The sequence below is a fragment of the Lytechinus pictus genome, chromosome 7 (assembly GCF_037042905.1).
Source record: "Lytechinus pictus isolate F3 Inbred chromosome 7, Lp3.0, whole genome shotgun sequence".
NCBI classification, from domain to species: Eukaryota; Metazoa; Echinodermata; class Echinoidea; order Temnopleuroida; family Toxopneustidae; genus Lytechinus; species Lytechinus pictus.
In genome coordinates, this window is record NC_087251.1 from 45,606,074 (window position 1) to 45,623,536 (window position 17,463).

Genomic DNA, 17,463 nt, shown 5'->3' on the forward strand with positions numbered 1-17,463 from the left:
AAGTTGGTACTGTACGACCAAATAACCCACCTTATCCTCATGCCCTGCTATAAAAAAGAATATGCCCTTTTGAGGTATGCAGTTGCAAAACGGTAATAGCAAAGCAAAATAAAATATATTACATTGGCCCAATATCTGCAACAAAATTTGTGAAATAAATGAAAGCTAAAATAACCGAATTTGTGCTCTTTTTTTTTTTTAATTGAGGTGGTTTGATATGTACCTTTGGAATCTGAATTTCCATCTAATACATGTGAAGGCATGGATTGTCGATTGGCTGCTGATGCTGTAAAGCTGTCTCTCTTTCTCCTAACCACTGAGTTGTTGCTATCCAAGCTTGCTCTCCTATCGTCTGTTCACAATGGGAGTGTTAACATTAGCATTCTCGTTCAAAAGCATCTCACTTAAAGTAATACTGGTCTGCATAAATGTGTTTTATGTAAAAACATTCTTTTCATACGGGTAGGGTAGCTAAATTACATACTGGACTTCTAGTCTCACACGGTAATGAAAAAAGAAAATGACTGTATTTATCACTGACAAGATGTTTCAGTAGTTTGAACAGCCCCAAATCCCGATTACTTTATCATCTGTTACACATTTGCTACCTATAATTAGGATTAAAACCATGGTTTAATTTCTTACAAATTTAACAATATGGGTCAATGGATTCATAACATGCAAAGACATTAAATGACTTCCCAATAACAAGCTATGTAGGTGTAATAAGCCCCTTACATGTTCCTTCCGTAAAACTTTCCCTCAAAAACAAGGTCACCTACAAATGAATGATTCCCAAGTTCACACCAAAATGCTTCATGCTAACCCAATAGAATATATTTGAACTAGTTAAAAATAAGTCTAAAAAGCATGCCTTGGTATTACATAACTAGGGAGATTTGAGGATATAAGTTCGAGCACTTAGATACAAGTACAGAGATACATATATTTTAAAGATTAGATGCCCAAGACATTATATAATCAAACTCAATATACAAAGGGTATATAAATTGTATTGATGTTCCAAAGTGCAAAGTAGACTTTACAATGTGTATACATATGTAAACAACAATTACTATTTATAAAATATTCATATCACACCAGAACAAATAAAGAAAATAGCCCCAATGAACAACAATTGGCATCCATACAAGTCTCATTTCTCGGACATATTTATCTAATGGGATTGATAGATGATCACCTGAACAAAGAAAAATCCTCTCCAATCTTTCAGACAGTGCTTACCTAATTTCTTGTTGGTTTCCATGACGATTGATCCATCGAGGGAATCGATACCGGATCCAATGGATGACGCCTCACCGAGGCTATCCTGGGCTACGTCGAGATGATTGTCTCCATCCAACGTTCTCCTCTTCTCCCTGTCCTTGTCTCGTGATTTACTCTGTCAAGGTCACAATTTATGACACAAAGGCTCATTTTATTGATATATATCACACTTTCTCATTTTCTCTGCTTTTATAGATTAGCCCAATTCAAACAGGTATATGCAGGGCTTATTTTACTCAAAGGCCAACAAAGACAATGACCCATGGATGCCCTTCTGACTGGCTTTAATGCCCCTCTATTTTTTTAGCACAGGAAACAAAAATTGTTATTATCAGGGGCTACTTATCAAAAGAACTTATTCATACTACCTAAATCTGCGGCATGTGATAAGCTTTAACATTGCAATGAGTGGGGATTTTGGGGGGCTTTTTTGTTCATTTTCTCAAACGAACCCCTGTGTAAATCTACAAACAATGCATGATTGCCTTTATATTTAGCATGAATATGTATTTACACGAATCTTAAAATACATCAAATGGCTAAGAAATACAGATTGTTGGATTGAAATAAAATGTCTGATATATTCCAGTTTCTAAATACAAATCTATATTCATAGTTCATGGGAAGAACAAGTTTTAATATCTAATAATTTCCATCAAAAGCAGAAACAATGAAATGACATACCTTGTATATCCTCTTCATGAATTTGAAGTTCAGTCCACCTCTTGTCCTAAATACACAAGGAAGAAAGACGTAAACAGTATCTGTAATCATAAGGTGCATCTTTATTTTTTGTTTCATACTTGGCAATTCTATATCTAATCTACAGACAGTAAATTTGTCTATTATGATACAATAAAATATACAACTGGGGCACAGTAGACATGTGTTTTCAATTTCCAGAGCCTTACCTTTTGTACTAAACACTAATTCTGCTTAGGATATCTATATTATATTGATTTAATTATATTTAATTATATTGATTATATTGATTTAAATTTGACATGCATGTTAATTTATATTTGAATCACTTATTGAATATGTATATTATTTATTCAATGTTAAATTTTGTTCATGCTTTTATTTAAATTGAATTGATTTATCATGTAATTATTTGTATTATGTTGAAGAATGAAAAATAAATTGAATTGAATTGAAAATATATCAAAATGCTGAGATAAAAAAAGGCCCTTGTCATGATAACAATCAATTACAACAAAAACATTACACATGGTCAGTAGTACCACAGTCTCTACTGCCATGCTTTATTAGTAGGTTAAAGAATTAGATTCATAAGCAATCGGAGACCATGCGTCGCATAGTGTTTCAAGAACATACTTCTTTGACGGGGATGTGTAACTCTTGTACTGCTCCATGATCTTGTTTTCTAGCTTCTCTTTCTGCCGTCTCATGTTGTGTAGCTGATCCCTGCATTAGAGAGAATATCAATATGATAATAAATGTTATCTCTAATGTAAAATCATCCTTGCTATGGCAACAACAAAAAGGGGAAAAGGAGGATAAAGAATATCTAATGAGATAATCTCTGGAATTATCAGAATTTTGGTGATGGATACATTTGTTAATGCAAAAATGAAAAATATTCAAAATACACAAATAAATTGAAATCACTATCTAAACATGCTAATTTTGTTGATTCCAGTGATAGAGATTTCATTCTAATAATAAAAACATTAAAATATGATTAAAGAGGAATTGCTTAACTCGATATCTGTGAAGATACCATAAGAATAAATCATCAATAGCACCTCACTACACATATGAAAGTCCACAGTTCAATGCCCGAATGCCCTTGAGCAATGCATTCTATACATTGCTCTTTAACACTTATTAAAATCATAAATGTATGATTATTTTCAGTTTTGTTGGTTTAGATGGATTTTTTTTTTATCGCAAAAGGGTCCCCGACAAAGTTCATCGGAAAAAAAACTAAGGTTTGAAAAAACAAGGAAATACATAAGAATAACCCCCCCCCCCCCCCCCGTATATATGTTGGTCTGAAATAGCCCAGTTAAGATAAGGCCAAAGCATCAAATAAATGATGAGGCAAGCATTCTTGATACCAGCATGTGCACATGCTTTTCTTTTAGATAAAAAAACAAGCAACCAGCAAAACAAAACAAAAGTACAAAAAAAGTACAAAAATAAACAAAACAAACTTACTCTAGTTGTCTTTGCTCCTCATGATGGAGCTCCTTGGTCTCCAGGGTGTTGACCAGGAGCTCAGAGTTCTGAGCCATCAGCTGACTCAGCTGCTCCATCAGTTTACGGTTCTCCTCCTCAAGGTTGGCATTCAACTGATACAGCATCTAAATGGAGACACATCCATGTATTAAGTCATTTAGAGCAGCGGTCTAACTGTACGGAGTGAATGCTCGATATCGACAATATCCAGAACTTCCCGCGTGAAGCGCAAGGCATGAATTTGCACTTCACTTTTTGCACTGAACTAGGAATATTACTTCTTGTTCAGTGAAGTTTGACCCGTTATTAGACCGTAGCTTGCGCAGGTCTAGTTGCATCCGCTCTTCTACTGCATTCATCAATCTTGTTGTTGTACATTTCGAGGAATCATCATAACACTTAAAGGGGTACGCCAGGCTGAAAATATTTATATCTAAATAAAAATAGTAAAATTCTGAGCAAAATGCTCAAAATTTCATCAAAATGTGATTACAAATAGCGAAGTTAGTTAATTTTAAAGTTTGACATTATGTTATGAATGTCATCATGAATATATTAATTAATTGGGCTGATGATGTCACATCCCCACTTTCCTTTTTTTTATGTTATTACATGAAATCATGATTGTTTCATTTTTTTCATATATGTGTGAATAATGTGTCTCCTCTATAATGAAGCAAGTTGCAACAATGGATATCTAATGCACTAAATCAGTTGTCAATCTACATTTTTCAGTTCTTTGTAGAACAATTTGAATAAAGCTAATTTCATATCATAAAATACTAAAGAACAAGTGGGGATATGACATCAATTTGCTCATTGAATATTCATGAAGACATGCCTGGAACTGTTTCACCGGAATAATGCAAATCTTTTAAAATGCCATAACTTTGTCATTCGTCGTCCGAATTGATCATATTTTCAGCGTTTTGTTTGTCTGATTTTTCTTTATCTGTTTAAAGCATTTTTTTTTCCAGCCCGGAACATCCCTTTAATACTTAATTGTAATATCCTTCATGCTGTATACTATTCTTACCTTCAAGCAACTGGAAGTTACTGTTCACACAAGCAAACATGGAGCGACATCCGGGAAATTTTGGTTATTGTCGTTAGCGAAAATTGTGACTAACATACAGTTCCATCTCTAGAAATTGTTCATAACGTTTCTTATAAATCCAAAATAAAATTTAAATTATTCGTGTTTCACGGCTGTAGAGTACTCTTGACCTATTACATACATCATTTCCTTTTTTATGTCAAAAGAAGCATTGATATGGGACAAATGAGAAATAAGAAAGACAAAATTTGTCATTATCCTGGTTCATGTCACCTGTACATTCAATTGTTCATTTCGTCGGTGGCGGAGACATTATTCAACTTCCATTCACTTTGTACTGTGTAAGACTGCACGCATTGGAAGAAGGGTTGACTTATCTCATGATTAGGCCCCCCCCCAAAAAAAAAAAAAATTAATATATTTATTTAAGTCAAGTTGTCCTGCTCAGTGCCTAGAATGACAGCCTCCTTACCTCGCATCTATGTTCTAGTTTAGCTCTCTCCATCTCTAATGATTGGCATTGATCTTTGGATTCAGACAGCTGACCTTGCATGTTGGTATGGTTCAACTGGTGCGTCCTGAAATAAGAACAAAACATATTTTTGACTTATCTAATAGTGAAAAGGTCAAATGTTTACTTCTACTCATCACTGCTCCCATACACCCATGCAGAATGGTACAATCAACAGATAGGATCAAATTATTGGGTTCCCATAACAATATGGTACCATAATTATCACAGTCTTTATACCATCATGATATTTATTCTTATTCATCATTCATCAGAAAAATAGCTTTACTCAATATTTCAATGTCAGAACTAGATTATACCTCCCTCCCCCCACAATAAAAAAAGACTGTTTTGAAACTTCTTTCAATACTCTGTGGTAACAGTAATGATAAGAAATATATTTGTGATAAAAGTGATAGGAAATATATCTGTGGTAAACATAATGATGCTAATGTCTATATGAACTGTGGCCGAGGGACTGATTACCATGCTCACAATAGTTATATCTTCCTTCCGTTCCCCATTTGAAACCAGTGTTATCCAAGGCAATTCAAAAGCTACTGTAGTATATCACTGAAGGAGTGCACTCTGATTAGTTCAAAGCAAATCAATCACGGATTCGAAACACATGTGCTAACAGTGACTCAACATTTGCCCCCCTCTTAATGCGACCTTACATTGCCAAATCATAGGGAAATTGAATCAATCCGAAATTTGCAAATTGACTTGCATAATATAATCCGTCCGTCAAGAGAGCCCGTCGGACTAATGCGATAAAAGTTCAGACAGCACGAATTTGACCGAACTCGTGATAGTTATTTACTTCGGGTTGTCGCAGTTCTAGTTTCCAACAATCCCAATTCCTAGACTCTTAGCAGGTCTCTTGATTGCTAAACCAAAATAAATGTCCTCTTTGAAGTTACATGTTTCAAAGTGAAAACACACAGTTTACTTCTGGTTGGTTAGTCTACTAACTATTGCTCTCCCGTATTAGACCTCCCAGACATGCCGGCGTCTATTACATAACACCCCCAGGCATACGCCCGAGTGAAAGACTTTGATCCCTTCTCCGTTCTGAGATTGGCCTTGATTTCCCCATGATATGTCAATGAAAGTTCGCTTTAAGTTCTTCAAAAACAATCGGTTCACTTACCTCTGTGAACCCTTCATGGATTTGAGTTCCCCCTCCACCCTCTGGTACTCCTTGTCCATGCGGGTGTGCTTCTCCTGGAGGATGTTGTACTCCTTCTGCAGGGACGCCACGCTCTGGGCATCGGACTTCAGCCGACGGAACTTGGCCTCCTCCTCCTTGAGGGAGCTCTTCAGTGTCTCCAGGTCCTTGTACCTCTTCTCGGTCTCCTGCGATTCAATTGGATTACACAACATCAAAGTGGGTGATGACCCTCACATCCGATACTTCAAATCCTATGGCATAATCACAATCTTCTTGAGTGCTAGAATACTGAAGTTTAGAGTTGAGTCATCCAATTTAGTGCTTTATACAAAGCAAAGTATTCAAACATAACAATAACATGATAACATTCTGCAAAACAAAAGAAGGTATGAAACTTTATTGCAATGAGTAGGGTGTAGCAAAAGTCAGAAAGTGGCTGATGGCATCAGGAAGATTCACAACACGTGACTTCGGGTCTTACCTGGCACTTCTGTTGGACATCCTGCAGCTCCCCCTTCAGATGCCTGTAGTGTGACTTCAGGGTGCCATGTTCCGAATCCAGAGACTCGTACTCGGTGGACAGTGTCTCGTGGAGCTGCACCAGGTTCTCGTGGTCGTTGAGCAGTGCTTCGTGGTTGGCACTCAGCTCCTCAAAGCGGTCTTTGAGCTTGTCGTAGTCCGTCTCCTGGGTGTTGAGCTTGGAGCGCAGCGAGGACATCTGGGCCGAGATGGTGGAATGTTCCACCTGTGTGGATGAAGGAAAAGAGAGTAATGTGGTATTGGGAAGGAAACTAGTATTAAACTTCTCTCAAACTGAATATTAAGTTGCTTTCGATAGCTCTAGTTCATTTACACAAACCTAATTAATATGGAGGCATGATAGCTCAGTAGGTAGAGCACAGGGATTTGGATTCTAGTGACCCGAGTTCGATTCCAACTTGGTGCGCTAGAGCCCTTTTGGCAAGGTATTTATCCTAATTACCAGGTCCGTTAAATAGGACATTACACTTCGGTCCTCTTATTAAAAAAATCATCACCATCACCAACTGCGAAATCATGAAATCTAAGGTGTAGATTACCAACACAGATAAGCACATATGAGACAGTGTATCATTATTATTGTTTTAAAAAATACCAGACACTTTGCTGGACTGCCGTGCTTATTCAGTCACTTTCTCAGCAATTGCATTTACACATTGTCTACCAGAGTCATTTGGCACGTAGTTTTCATTTCTACATACAAATACTTGGATACTCTGGTGGTCCTATTATACAATTATGTTCAAAATCATGTTCAGACTGCCCGTTTCAACCCACAAATAGCTACGAGCCTCATTCCCGGGGCACACTGCATACCTGTAACTTGGCATTCTGTGCCTGCAGAGACATGTTCTGATCCTGCAGGGATTCAACCTTGTTCTGGAATGACCTACAGTCCGACCTCAATGTATCCGATTGCTTCTCGAGATTCTGAACCTGAGTCTGCATATTGGTGTTCTCGGCAAGGAAGGTGGCGTTCTATGGGAGAAAGAAATTAGAGGTATTACAGCACCGAACATACACATTGTAAGGTGACAACAGAATTCACATGCAGGAATATATTGCAGTATCTGAAGAAAAAACTCGCGTACAAATCTAATCGGTGACAATATTTATTTATTACAAAATTAGGTTTTTTCATGGCCTGCAATACATACTTAAAAATACTGCAAACTGCAATAACTAAGTTGAACTGATTCAAAACAACGTATATTGTATCTTGACACTATCTGGTAATCAAATTGTCAGGAATGTCAGATGAATCAGAATGTACTTTTTCTTTGACTCTTAAAATTCTTTCATATGCATGGGACATATATTAAAAAGAGTCCCAAGATCCCACCTCCCCCACCAACATTCAAAGTTCTCTGAGAGTGGCTGCTGTAGGCAAAGCTGATGTACTAGTAATGACAAATGAGTTCAGATGATAATTCTAGAAGGGGCTCTTCTAGACATGATAAATACTACATTACCTTTCTTTCAAGCTCTACTAAGTGATCTTTCATCTGCATGATCTGTTTTGCTTGAACTCTGTCACTGTCAGATCGTCTGAAAATGGAAGAAAAGTATTATTCAATTAATCACTTAAAAGGATTTCTATGCATGCAACATATGATCAGAGCTGCCAAGTTGTATTTTGCATTTTCAGTATTCTTATCCCCCCAAAATCAGTATTTTGACAAAAAAATCAGTATATTTACCGTGTGAGATAAATATGCAGACCTGCCAACCTCTGGGAATGAAAAACTGTATTCTGTGATTTTAAAAAATGCATTTTTCCCATGAAAAGTGTATTTCATAATAAAATGCTTGGCACACTCATTAAAACATTAAAACATGTGTATATCTTCACCCTGGTTTTAACAAAATGATTGAAAAAAAAATAAGTTACCTGAAATTACATTGATCTAATAACCATATTTGTGTACGTTTTATGAAATAGAGACATATAGAGATTATTTTTCTCAATAAATTACGATTTAGTAAAAAAAGATATATTTTTTTAAAACGTATTTTTCAAAGAAAAAACGTACTGCCGTATTTTGGTTGCAAAAACGTACTAAATACGGCTAAAACGTACTGGTTGGTAGGTCTGTATGATGGACACACTACTCTAAACACAGAAATGCGTTGTGGGGATTTTCTAACATAATTTCACGACCAAAGCTTTGCAATAATTTTCAAATCATTTGTGGGTGGAAAGCAACCAAAGCATGAATAGCGAAATACCATATCTTCATCTTACTTTTATAAATTCTTAAAAATGCAATTAAGAGTGGAAAGTTCTATAGACAGAATGCTTCATTTTTCATCCTTTTAACTATTCTCATCAAATTGTTAAAGTTGATATTCCTTTATTCTTCTTCATAGTCATACTGCCTTTTGGAATTGGCTTTTACCTTTTACTCAGTTCTTTTTATTCAAAAACTCTCATTCTTATCCTAGCAGTCATTGGTGATGAAATCATATACTGCAATTCATACAAGCTCTACTTTTATTCATTAGGTTATAAAGAGGACTGCTGAAAGATTAAGAGAGAGAGAGAGAAACACAACCCTCTTTATTTCAGTTGGTAGTTTTTAAGAGGATTTCAGAGAGAGAGAGAGAGAGAGAGAGAGATTTAAGAGAAAACACAGCCCTCTTTATCTACTTGAATGTCTTCAATCACTCACTTGACTTTGGCTTCTTGTGTAGTATTGGAAGATGGAGATTTGGCACTGCTAGTCTCTTGCACCAGCTGTTCTTTGACTATTTCGTTGTCTATTTTGATCTTCTTCAGCTCATCGGTCAATAGCTGATTCTTACTCACCGCCGATTGGAGCCTGGTGAAAGAGAACAGGAGCAAAGGAAGGATATACCACTTGAGGTTTCCTGAAGAATATGACAGTTTCAAGTATAGAATAGTATAGTATATACTATTTTGTATTTACCAAGGGTAGCCACAAGATCATTCTTATATGCAGAGCGCATGGCATGATAGCAGAATATCCTTTTTTTTTTATGGTATGAGTTGGCCAGGGATTGAAGCCAAACCTCCCAATCATGAGGCGGGCGCTCATTCATTGATAGAAACTAATCCAATCTACCAGTAATTCTATCTGATACAGAGCAATTTCCTTGCATTAATAAAGCAACAACTTATCTCGTTATGACATGAACTATGTATGAACTATGAAACTTTTAAAAAAAAAACCTATGAAACTTTATGGCCAAATTCAAAATAGAGGTTTAAACAAGGAGAAGAGGGGCACAAAACCATGGACTCTGCAGATTTTGTGTAAAAACTTGTGCTTACTTTGGAGCTTACTTAGCACCCCATGCACATATCATTTGCCTTTTTCAGTGTACCTGATGAATTATGCACAAAATCTACTTCGTCTGTGGTTCTGTATCCCCAACTGGGGGCCGTTTCATAAAGCTGTTCATAAATAAAGAGTGACTTTAAGAACGACTGGTGATCCTTTCTTGTGGTAAATGATAGTCAGCATTGAATACTCATCGGTGATTATTTAGCGCGTAATAAAGGTTCACCAGTTGTTCTTTAAGTCGCTCTTAACTTTCGGACAGCAAACACCCACCTGGTTTAAACCTCTTTTGTGAATTTGGGCCCTAGGAGTCAACATGGAGTCTAAATACAATACATATGTATACTCAACAAACCACACATAATACAAAGGTATTGACATCTTTACACCTTCATTCACGCTGAAATGGTGTTATTGCCTTTTTATAGTTAAAAATGAACTTACTTTGTTTCTAATGTGTTGATCTTGTCATCTTTGATGTCCTTGCTTTTCTTAAATGTGTCTTCCATTCGGCTTTCCAAGTCCTTATAACGGCTGTATTTTTCAAATAAGTAACACAAACATGCATAAGTAATAGGGTATATAAAATTTACATGTTAATAATAGTAATAATAATATGTAAAATTGATATTATGCTTCATACACATGATTCTATGCACTGCATGTTATTACTGCAATGTTACATGTTGCTGGATAACCTTCAAACATATCCAAGTTTAACTTGAGTTTTTAAATATCCAATAAGTGCATTTTAGATCAGAATTAATTTTGTAAGTGCAATTTACAACACAATATACATTGAAGAAAATAAACAAGTTTTGTTAAAATTTCTTACCCAAAGTGTCCTGAATAATAGAACAAACTCATTTGTTAAGTGAACTGATAAAAACGAGGGTTTGGGATGATTGTTAGAAGTGAAAAGAAGCAAGCTTTCTAGGATACCTTTCATCCGCAGTGAGCTCTCTTTGGAGTAACTTCTCTTTATCTAATCCAATGCGATCCAGTTCTGAGGTAAGCTTCTCAAGGTCATTGCTAAGCTGCTGAGTTTTGATCTTTTCATTTACAAGTTCCTGAGAGCGAGATAGAGATCAAATATTGAAAATAATAGAGGTTATTTATTAAGCACATAATGAATAGTGTTCTAGTAGTTCTATATGTGGAATATGTTGTAAAGACGTTCTCCAGCATAAAGTCTGCTCATAGACTTTATTGAATTGTTACATAAAAATCTGTTAAAAACAATCCTTTACAGAATGATGTGAAAATACAGCTACAGAAAATGACTTCTTCTTAAAGTGAAGATTTAAAGAGATTTTAAAAGCAGTAGAAATATGGTTCCTGGTGATTTATACTCACAGTTTGCACTGAACTGAAGTAGAACTAAACATATCACTTTGTTTTATTGACAGCAAGCACCAAAAGGGCAAGGTTGAAGTTCTTAGATACTCATTAATCGGAAAATCAGATAGAAAAGTGTCATAAAACTTATGGAAATAATCGAATAGGTTCCACACATGAGAAACCTATTTGAACTCTAACCTGGCACAAAACATGTGGCCCATTTCATAAAACTTGTTACAATAACAAATTTGCAATAACAGTTTAAAGCTACTAAAATCATTCATTTTGATGTGCTGAGAGTAAACATGTTAGAAATTGTGCATTTGTTATAATAACAAGCCTTTATGAAACAGGGCCCCGATCCTCATCTTTGTACTCCAAACCAACATATTATGACCCATATTCTAAAGTCGGGTTTAACTTAGACCACGGTCTAACTCTGTGCTAAAATCATGGGGAGCCAATATTTCAAAAAAATTGTTTATATTGTATTTTTCTTATGTTTACTATTTTGATTCCTCTTACTTTCATAATGAGGAAATATACTTCAAAATACTTCAGTAATCATTCCCAGACATTTATGAACAATTTGAGTTAATAAATTGGATATGTACTGTTATGGATTTGTGCCCCGATTGGCTCTCCATACTTAAACCACAACTTTAAACCAGGGTTTAATTTAAACCTGACTTCAGAATACGGGCCATTGTCTGTCATTGGGAATAACATAACAGTATTTGTCATTGTGGTTTGGCTTCACTGGTGTGATTGTAGCACTGCGCCGAAACCTACCTCCCTGAGTGTGGCAAGAGTCTTTTTATCGATAGTAGATTGTTTAAGTAGCTCCTTGTTCTCCCTCTCCAGCTCCTTGGCCCTGTCCCCGGATCCCTTGTTCTTGCCGACCGTCTTCTGCAGGAGCTTGTTGTCCTGCTCCAGGCTGCCGATCCTGGCATGGGCCTTGTCCAGCTGCTGGTCCCTGGACTCCATCAGACCCCGGAGACGCCTGATCTCCTTCTCCAGGTTCTGCTTCTCCTTGGTGAGGTTCTGCTGCTCCAGCTCCAGGGTCTTGTTGTCTTTCTCCAGCTCCTCCAATCGCTTCTCACTCAGACTGTGAAGGAAGGAACGTGGCAGGAATAGAAAGCTGAGCTCATAGAAACTAATTGCCACCAACATCAAATGTATCAATGTCAATTGTATATAGAATGTTTATCATAGCTTGCCAGCTACAAAATTCAATGACTCCTCGATGCAAGTATCATGACATATTGGAAAGAAAGATACACGAACAACCTTCCCAAACAACCTTTCACAAAAGTGTACCTGCATATCTTTAATGCCAAAAGTAGAGAACTCTCAAGTAAACATTAGGACAGATATTGTACGTTCTTTTAAACATATATATTTGGGGAAAATAGATGATCGAGGAGTTATTGACTTTCGTTTGAAGGCTAAAATGCAGGAATCACTGCATGTATATTGTTATGATTTCAATTTGTAATTATAACCATCAAATGATATTTATTTTATATATCAATCTTATTCCATAGTCCTACTTCTTTGATTAAAGGTTTGAAAAGTTTAGGTTAAAGGATACATTACTTACCTGAGAGCTTCAATTTGTTTCTTCAACCTCTCCACCTCTGCCTCCAGGTTCTCATTCTCCCTCTCCAGCTTGTGTATGGTATCCTTGTTGAGCTCCACCACCTTCTCCACCCTCCTCTTCTCATTACCTAGCTTCATATTATCCACCTCCAGCTGTCCCGCCTTGTCCTGCACCGTCTTGATCCCCTCCACCATGTTCTGGAGCTGTCTGTTCTCCCTCTCGCACTCCTCCTTATCGTGCTCCATCTCCGTGATCCGCGTTGCCATGCCCTTCATGGCATCCAGCGACCTCTGCAGGGTCTGGGTGTCCGCTTTCAACCTCACGTTCTCATTCTCCAGGTGCTCCAGACGTTGGATGCGGACCTTGGCCGACTCCAGCGCCCGCGTCACCTTGCTGATCTCCACCTCCAGCTCCGTGTTGTTCTTCTCCACCTCGTCAAACTTTTCACACATCAACTTGAGCATTTCAACATTCCTCGATAGTTTTTCCTTCTCCAGTTCCAGAGCCTCATTGCTCTTTTCCAAGTCCTCAATCCTGTCTGTCCTCTCTTTCAATCTCTCCAACGATTTCTGCAATTGCTTTGTCTCGTGTTCCGCTTTGGACAGTTTACTCTGATTATCCATCATGTCCTCCAACAACTTCCTGTTCTCCTTTTCAACATCCTGTATCCTCTGGTCGACATCCTTTTTATTTCTTTCCCGCAGGGTTTCTATCGTCCTTTCCAACTGCTCTTTCTCCGTATCCCATTCTTTCTGATACCTCTCAGAATTCTCCTTGATGGTCAAGATGGTGTCATCCAGAGCCTTCTTTTCTCGCTTCAGGACACTGTTCTCCTGTTCAATCTCAAGATGACCAGACATCTCCTTGGAGCTGGCCTCTTGCACTTTTTCAAGCTTCCGGCTGAGTCTTTGATTTTCCTTCTCGACCTCGAGGAGCCGAGTCTGCGCTTCTAACCCGGCAGATTCTCGCATTGTTTCCATCTCGCGATGGAGTCTTTGACATTCTTTTTCTAATTTGAGCACTTTACTTGAAGCACTATCATTGCACTCTGCTGACAAGGATGCAGCAGCTGTTAAATTTGGACAAAAAGCATTGAAACAAATTGTTATTCAAGCAAAGTTCCATAAAAAAAACTCAGTGATAAAGGAATGAAATACTTTTCATGAGAGTATATCAATTGACTAACTGTAAATCAGACAAAACACAAAGAAGTGGAGATTGACCCAGTCCAGCAAATTTTGAAAGAGGGGATGAACTGGAAGAAGCATTGCTAAAGATAACCAGAAGAATAAATTGAAAGTGTATTGAACCTCGTTTCGGACATTGCTTTATGACTAGAATAAACTTTAAAGACCATTATTTTACTTTTTTCTATTCCAGCATCTTTTAAAAAAGATTGGGTGAACCAGGAGAAACACTGTCCAAGTTAATTAAAAAAATAAACTAAAAGTATACATGGACCTTGCTTTTTTTTAAAGAATGATATATGACAAGAATAAACTTAAATAAACCTTAACTTTACTTTTATTTTCTGGCAAAAAGAAATCCTTGAACCCAACATACCTGAAGAGTTTAGCTTTGCCTTTTCCAGCTCCACACCCAGACTGGCCGACTCATTGAGACTCTGTTTATGGTCTAAACTCAGCCTAGCCACCTCCTCCGCTAGCTCTGCTATCCTACCCCTGTCCATATCTCTCTCCTCCTCTAGCGTCTCCATCTGAGCCTTTAACCTTAGACACTCTGCCTCGGCCAGGTGGCCCCGTTCCAGCTTGTCGTTAGCGGTGGTGACCTGCTCCTCCAGTAGGGACTTGGTTTCCAAAAGAACCGTGTTGTCTTCTTTTAATTCCTGATGGATAACAACAGTAATAATTGTGAATGTATAAAGCACAATTTCTGTACGGATTTACTCTATCTGGACCTTTAGCCTTAGACACTCTGCCTCGGCAAGGTGGCCCTGTTCCAGCTTGTCGTTAGCGGTGGTGACCTGCTCATAAAAAGAGGGACTTGGTTTTCATATCGATAATTAAAGAAGGGTTAACTGAAGATGTGAAAGTGGCTTTATGCAACTGTGGAAGTCTTGAAAAGACAACGCCAACTGGGCAATTCAATAAAATAATCCAAACTTTTTGTATGTCCGACCCCTAATATTTTTCCATTTTTTCTTCACTCTATAATCTGCTCAAGCCATTATAATTGAGAGCAGTAAACCCTTTCACATAAACTAGAAAACAGAAGACAAATACAGGGGGTGGAATGGACATACACTACGGAATGGCCTTTACGAAGTGATGCAACAAGAAATGGCTTTGATAGAAGAAATTTCAACAGCATTTCTAAAGAGCCGTGTTATGACAGCAAAATAAACATAATTTTTTTATATTTTTCTACATTAATCTTCTCCTTCAAAGCCATTATCATCCAATGAGGAAAAAATGGCATAAAACATGATGCCACTTGGAATTGATACAAAAAGTCTAAACGTCATCTAGAATGACCCGTTTCTTACATGTACATGAAAAAGGCATATTCTAATGGCTGAAATGTGTTGAAAAGGTCTGAATTCAGACTTAATTCTGAAAAGTGGCATCCCTGAAAACACAAATTCATAAACAAGCAACCTTACCTCGACTCTTTTCTTGAGATACTCTAGCTCATTGAGCTTCTCCCTGTACTTGGCGATCTCGTTCTCGTACTTCTCTGCTTTGCTGGCCTTCTCCTTCCACACGTCGAGCTCATCCCTGTACGCTCTCGCTGAACGCGCATCTTGCGTCAACTCGAGATTCTGGCAAAACAAAAATATTAATAAATAAGGTTGAATTAGTGATTATAATGACAAATCAAGTTTTCAAAACTCAATTGTAAAGTCAATCATTGATCAGAAGAATGAGTAAAGAAAACATGGTACAGGGCCCTCAGTGATAGCAGTTTGTCAACTCAAGAGGTTACTCTGTTGACATGAAACTGGAAATAAATGAATAAATAAATAAATAAATAAATGACATTAATAAATAATATTAATACTTCATCACTTCACTTCAGCAGACATTAATATCATCCACATCAATTCAAAAGAACAAATTATATTTAAACATAATACCAAATAATTTGAATAAGTTTCACTTTCACCACATTAATAAAACATATTTGACACACTCAAGAGTGGTTACTTTAAAGAGTCATGGCTAATGGGGTTTGCTACCCTGTTAACATGGTCCAGTGTAGAAAATTAAGTGTAAAAATACATTTTTAAGGCAAATATTACACGGATTACATAATAACTGAGTGCAAACCAATAAAGGTCTGAGGTTGATTTAATCTCAGTTCTATTTATGGAAGGCCAGTGAGTCCATAATCCGTCACTTACAACGTGCAGAACCTGTAAGCAGTGCTTTCAAAAGAGAATGCACAGATGCATGTGTAATTGAATCGACAAATCACCATGCTTATATTGGCAGATTATATTTTTCCAATTTTCAATTTTGAGATCGATGTTAACTAAATGTATCTTACATCTGACGGGCCACAGGGTAAATGAAAATAAGTTTAAAACTTAGGATTAAATATTTGAAACTTTTGTGGCTTACCTCTTGCCGTAACTTCTGCATGGTGGTATTATACTTCTCCACCTCCTCCTTGTACTCCAGAACCATCTCATTCTTCTCCTCCAGGTCCTGCCTCATTCTCCTCAGCTTGGCTTTGGACTCGGCTAGCTCAACAGTCACATGACGTTTGTCCGTTCCGGGGCTCGTCAGGGAGGGGGAAGGGGAGAGGACACGCCCGTCTGCCTGAGACTGGAGGTACTCCTTCTCTTGACTAAGCTCCATGATAGTCTATGGGTTAAAAGGATGAATGGATAATGAACGGAAAGTGATCCAATATATGCCCCTGCAACAATTTGCTCCCATCTTAATATTTTTGAAGATATAAGGTTAGCCTAAAGGCTGCTATAATTAGCTCTTTTTTTAATTATCAGCATTATTTGTTATTGAATAACATTTTGAAAAAAAAAGAATAAAGGTGAATGCTATGTTTGTGATGTTTTATGATTATTATTTAATGTACATCTTTTTGATGGGAACAAAATGTCAATAGAGCATACATGGCAACTGCAAATGCAGGTATTTTCTTTCTGAATTCAAAAATGCCTGCAAATACTCAATATGATCCCACAAAAAACAAATGCTTTCATTTCTTTCAACTTCATTTATTTTTTTAAACATATTTCTGACCTATAAACATCGCAATTACAAAAAAAATCAACAAGTTTTGAGTAAGTTTCTGTGTCACAAAACACACCCACAAAATCCTGAAATTGTCTTTAAATGATTAGTGCTTAGATTAGTGATTAAAGAAAGGACTTAACTAATCAGAAAATATTTTATTTCTCAAACACCACATATCAAAACAAGTACATTTTTCTTGGATTGAGATAAACAGAAT

General features: G+C 36.9%; 1 protein-coding gene across 7 annotated transcripts in view; it reads right to left on the minus strand.

Moving 5' to 3' along the window:
- LOC129264334 (girdin-like) overlaps window positions 1-16,852 on the minus strand; it is a 39,204-nt gene extending 22,352 nt beyond the window's left edge. For all 7 annotated transcript variants that reach the window (XM_064102876.1, XM_064102875.1, XM_064102871.1 and 4 more), the window contains exons 1-18: window positions 16,608-16,852; window positions 15,647-15,805; window positions 14,587-14,869; window positions 13,024-14,092; window positions 12,213-12,528; window positions 11,022-11,149; window positions 10,524-10,613; window positions 9,447-9,596; window positions 8,247-8,322; window positions 7,591-7,752; window positions 6,716-6,979; window positions 6,214-6,419; window positions 5,022-5,127; window positions 3,472-3,617; window positions 2,626-2,715; window positions 1,972-2,017; window positions 1,246-1,402; window positions 224-352 (exon numbers count right to left, since the gene is read on the minus strand). In XM_064102876.1, coding sequence (XP_063958946.1) covers window positions 224-352; window positions 1,246-1,402; window positions 1,972-2,017; window positions 2,626-2,715; window positions 3,472-3,617; window positions 5,022-5,127; window positions 6,214-6,419; window positions 6,716-6,979; window positions 7,591-7,752; window positions 8,247-8,322; window positions 9,447-9,596; window positions 10,524-10,613; window positions 11,022-11,149; window positions 12,213-12,528; window positions 13,024-14,092; window positions 14,587-14,869; window positions 15,647-15,805; window positions 16,608-16,847 — 3,817 coding nt within the window. In that variant the 5' untranslated portion in view covers window positions 16,848-16,852. The remainder of the gene's footprint in view (window positions 1-223; window positions 353-1,245; window positions 1,403-1,971; window positions 2,018-2,625; window positions 2,716-3,471; window positions 3,618-5,021; window positions 5,128-6,213; window positions 6,420-6,715; window positions 6,980-7,590; window positions 7,753-8,246; window positions 8,323-9,446; window positions 9,597-10,523; window positions 10,614-11,021; window positions 11,150-12,212; window positions 12,529-13,023; window positions 14,093-14,586; window positions 14,870-15,646; window positions 15,806-16,607) is intronic.
- Window positions 16,853-17,463: the final 611 nt, after the last annotated feature.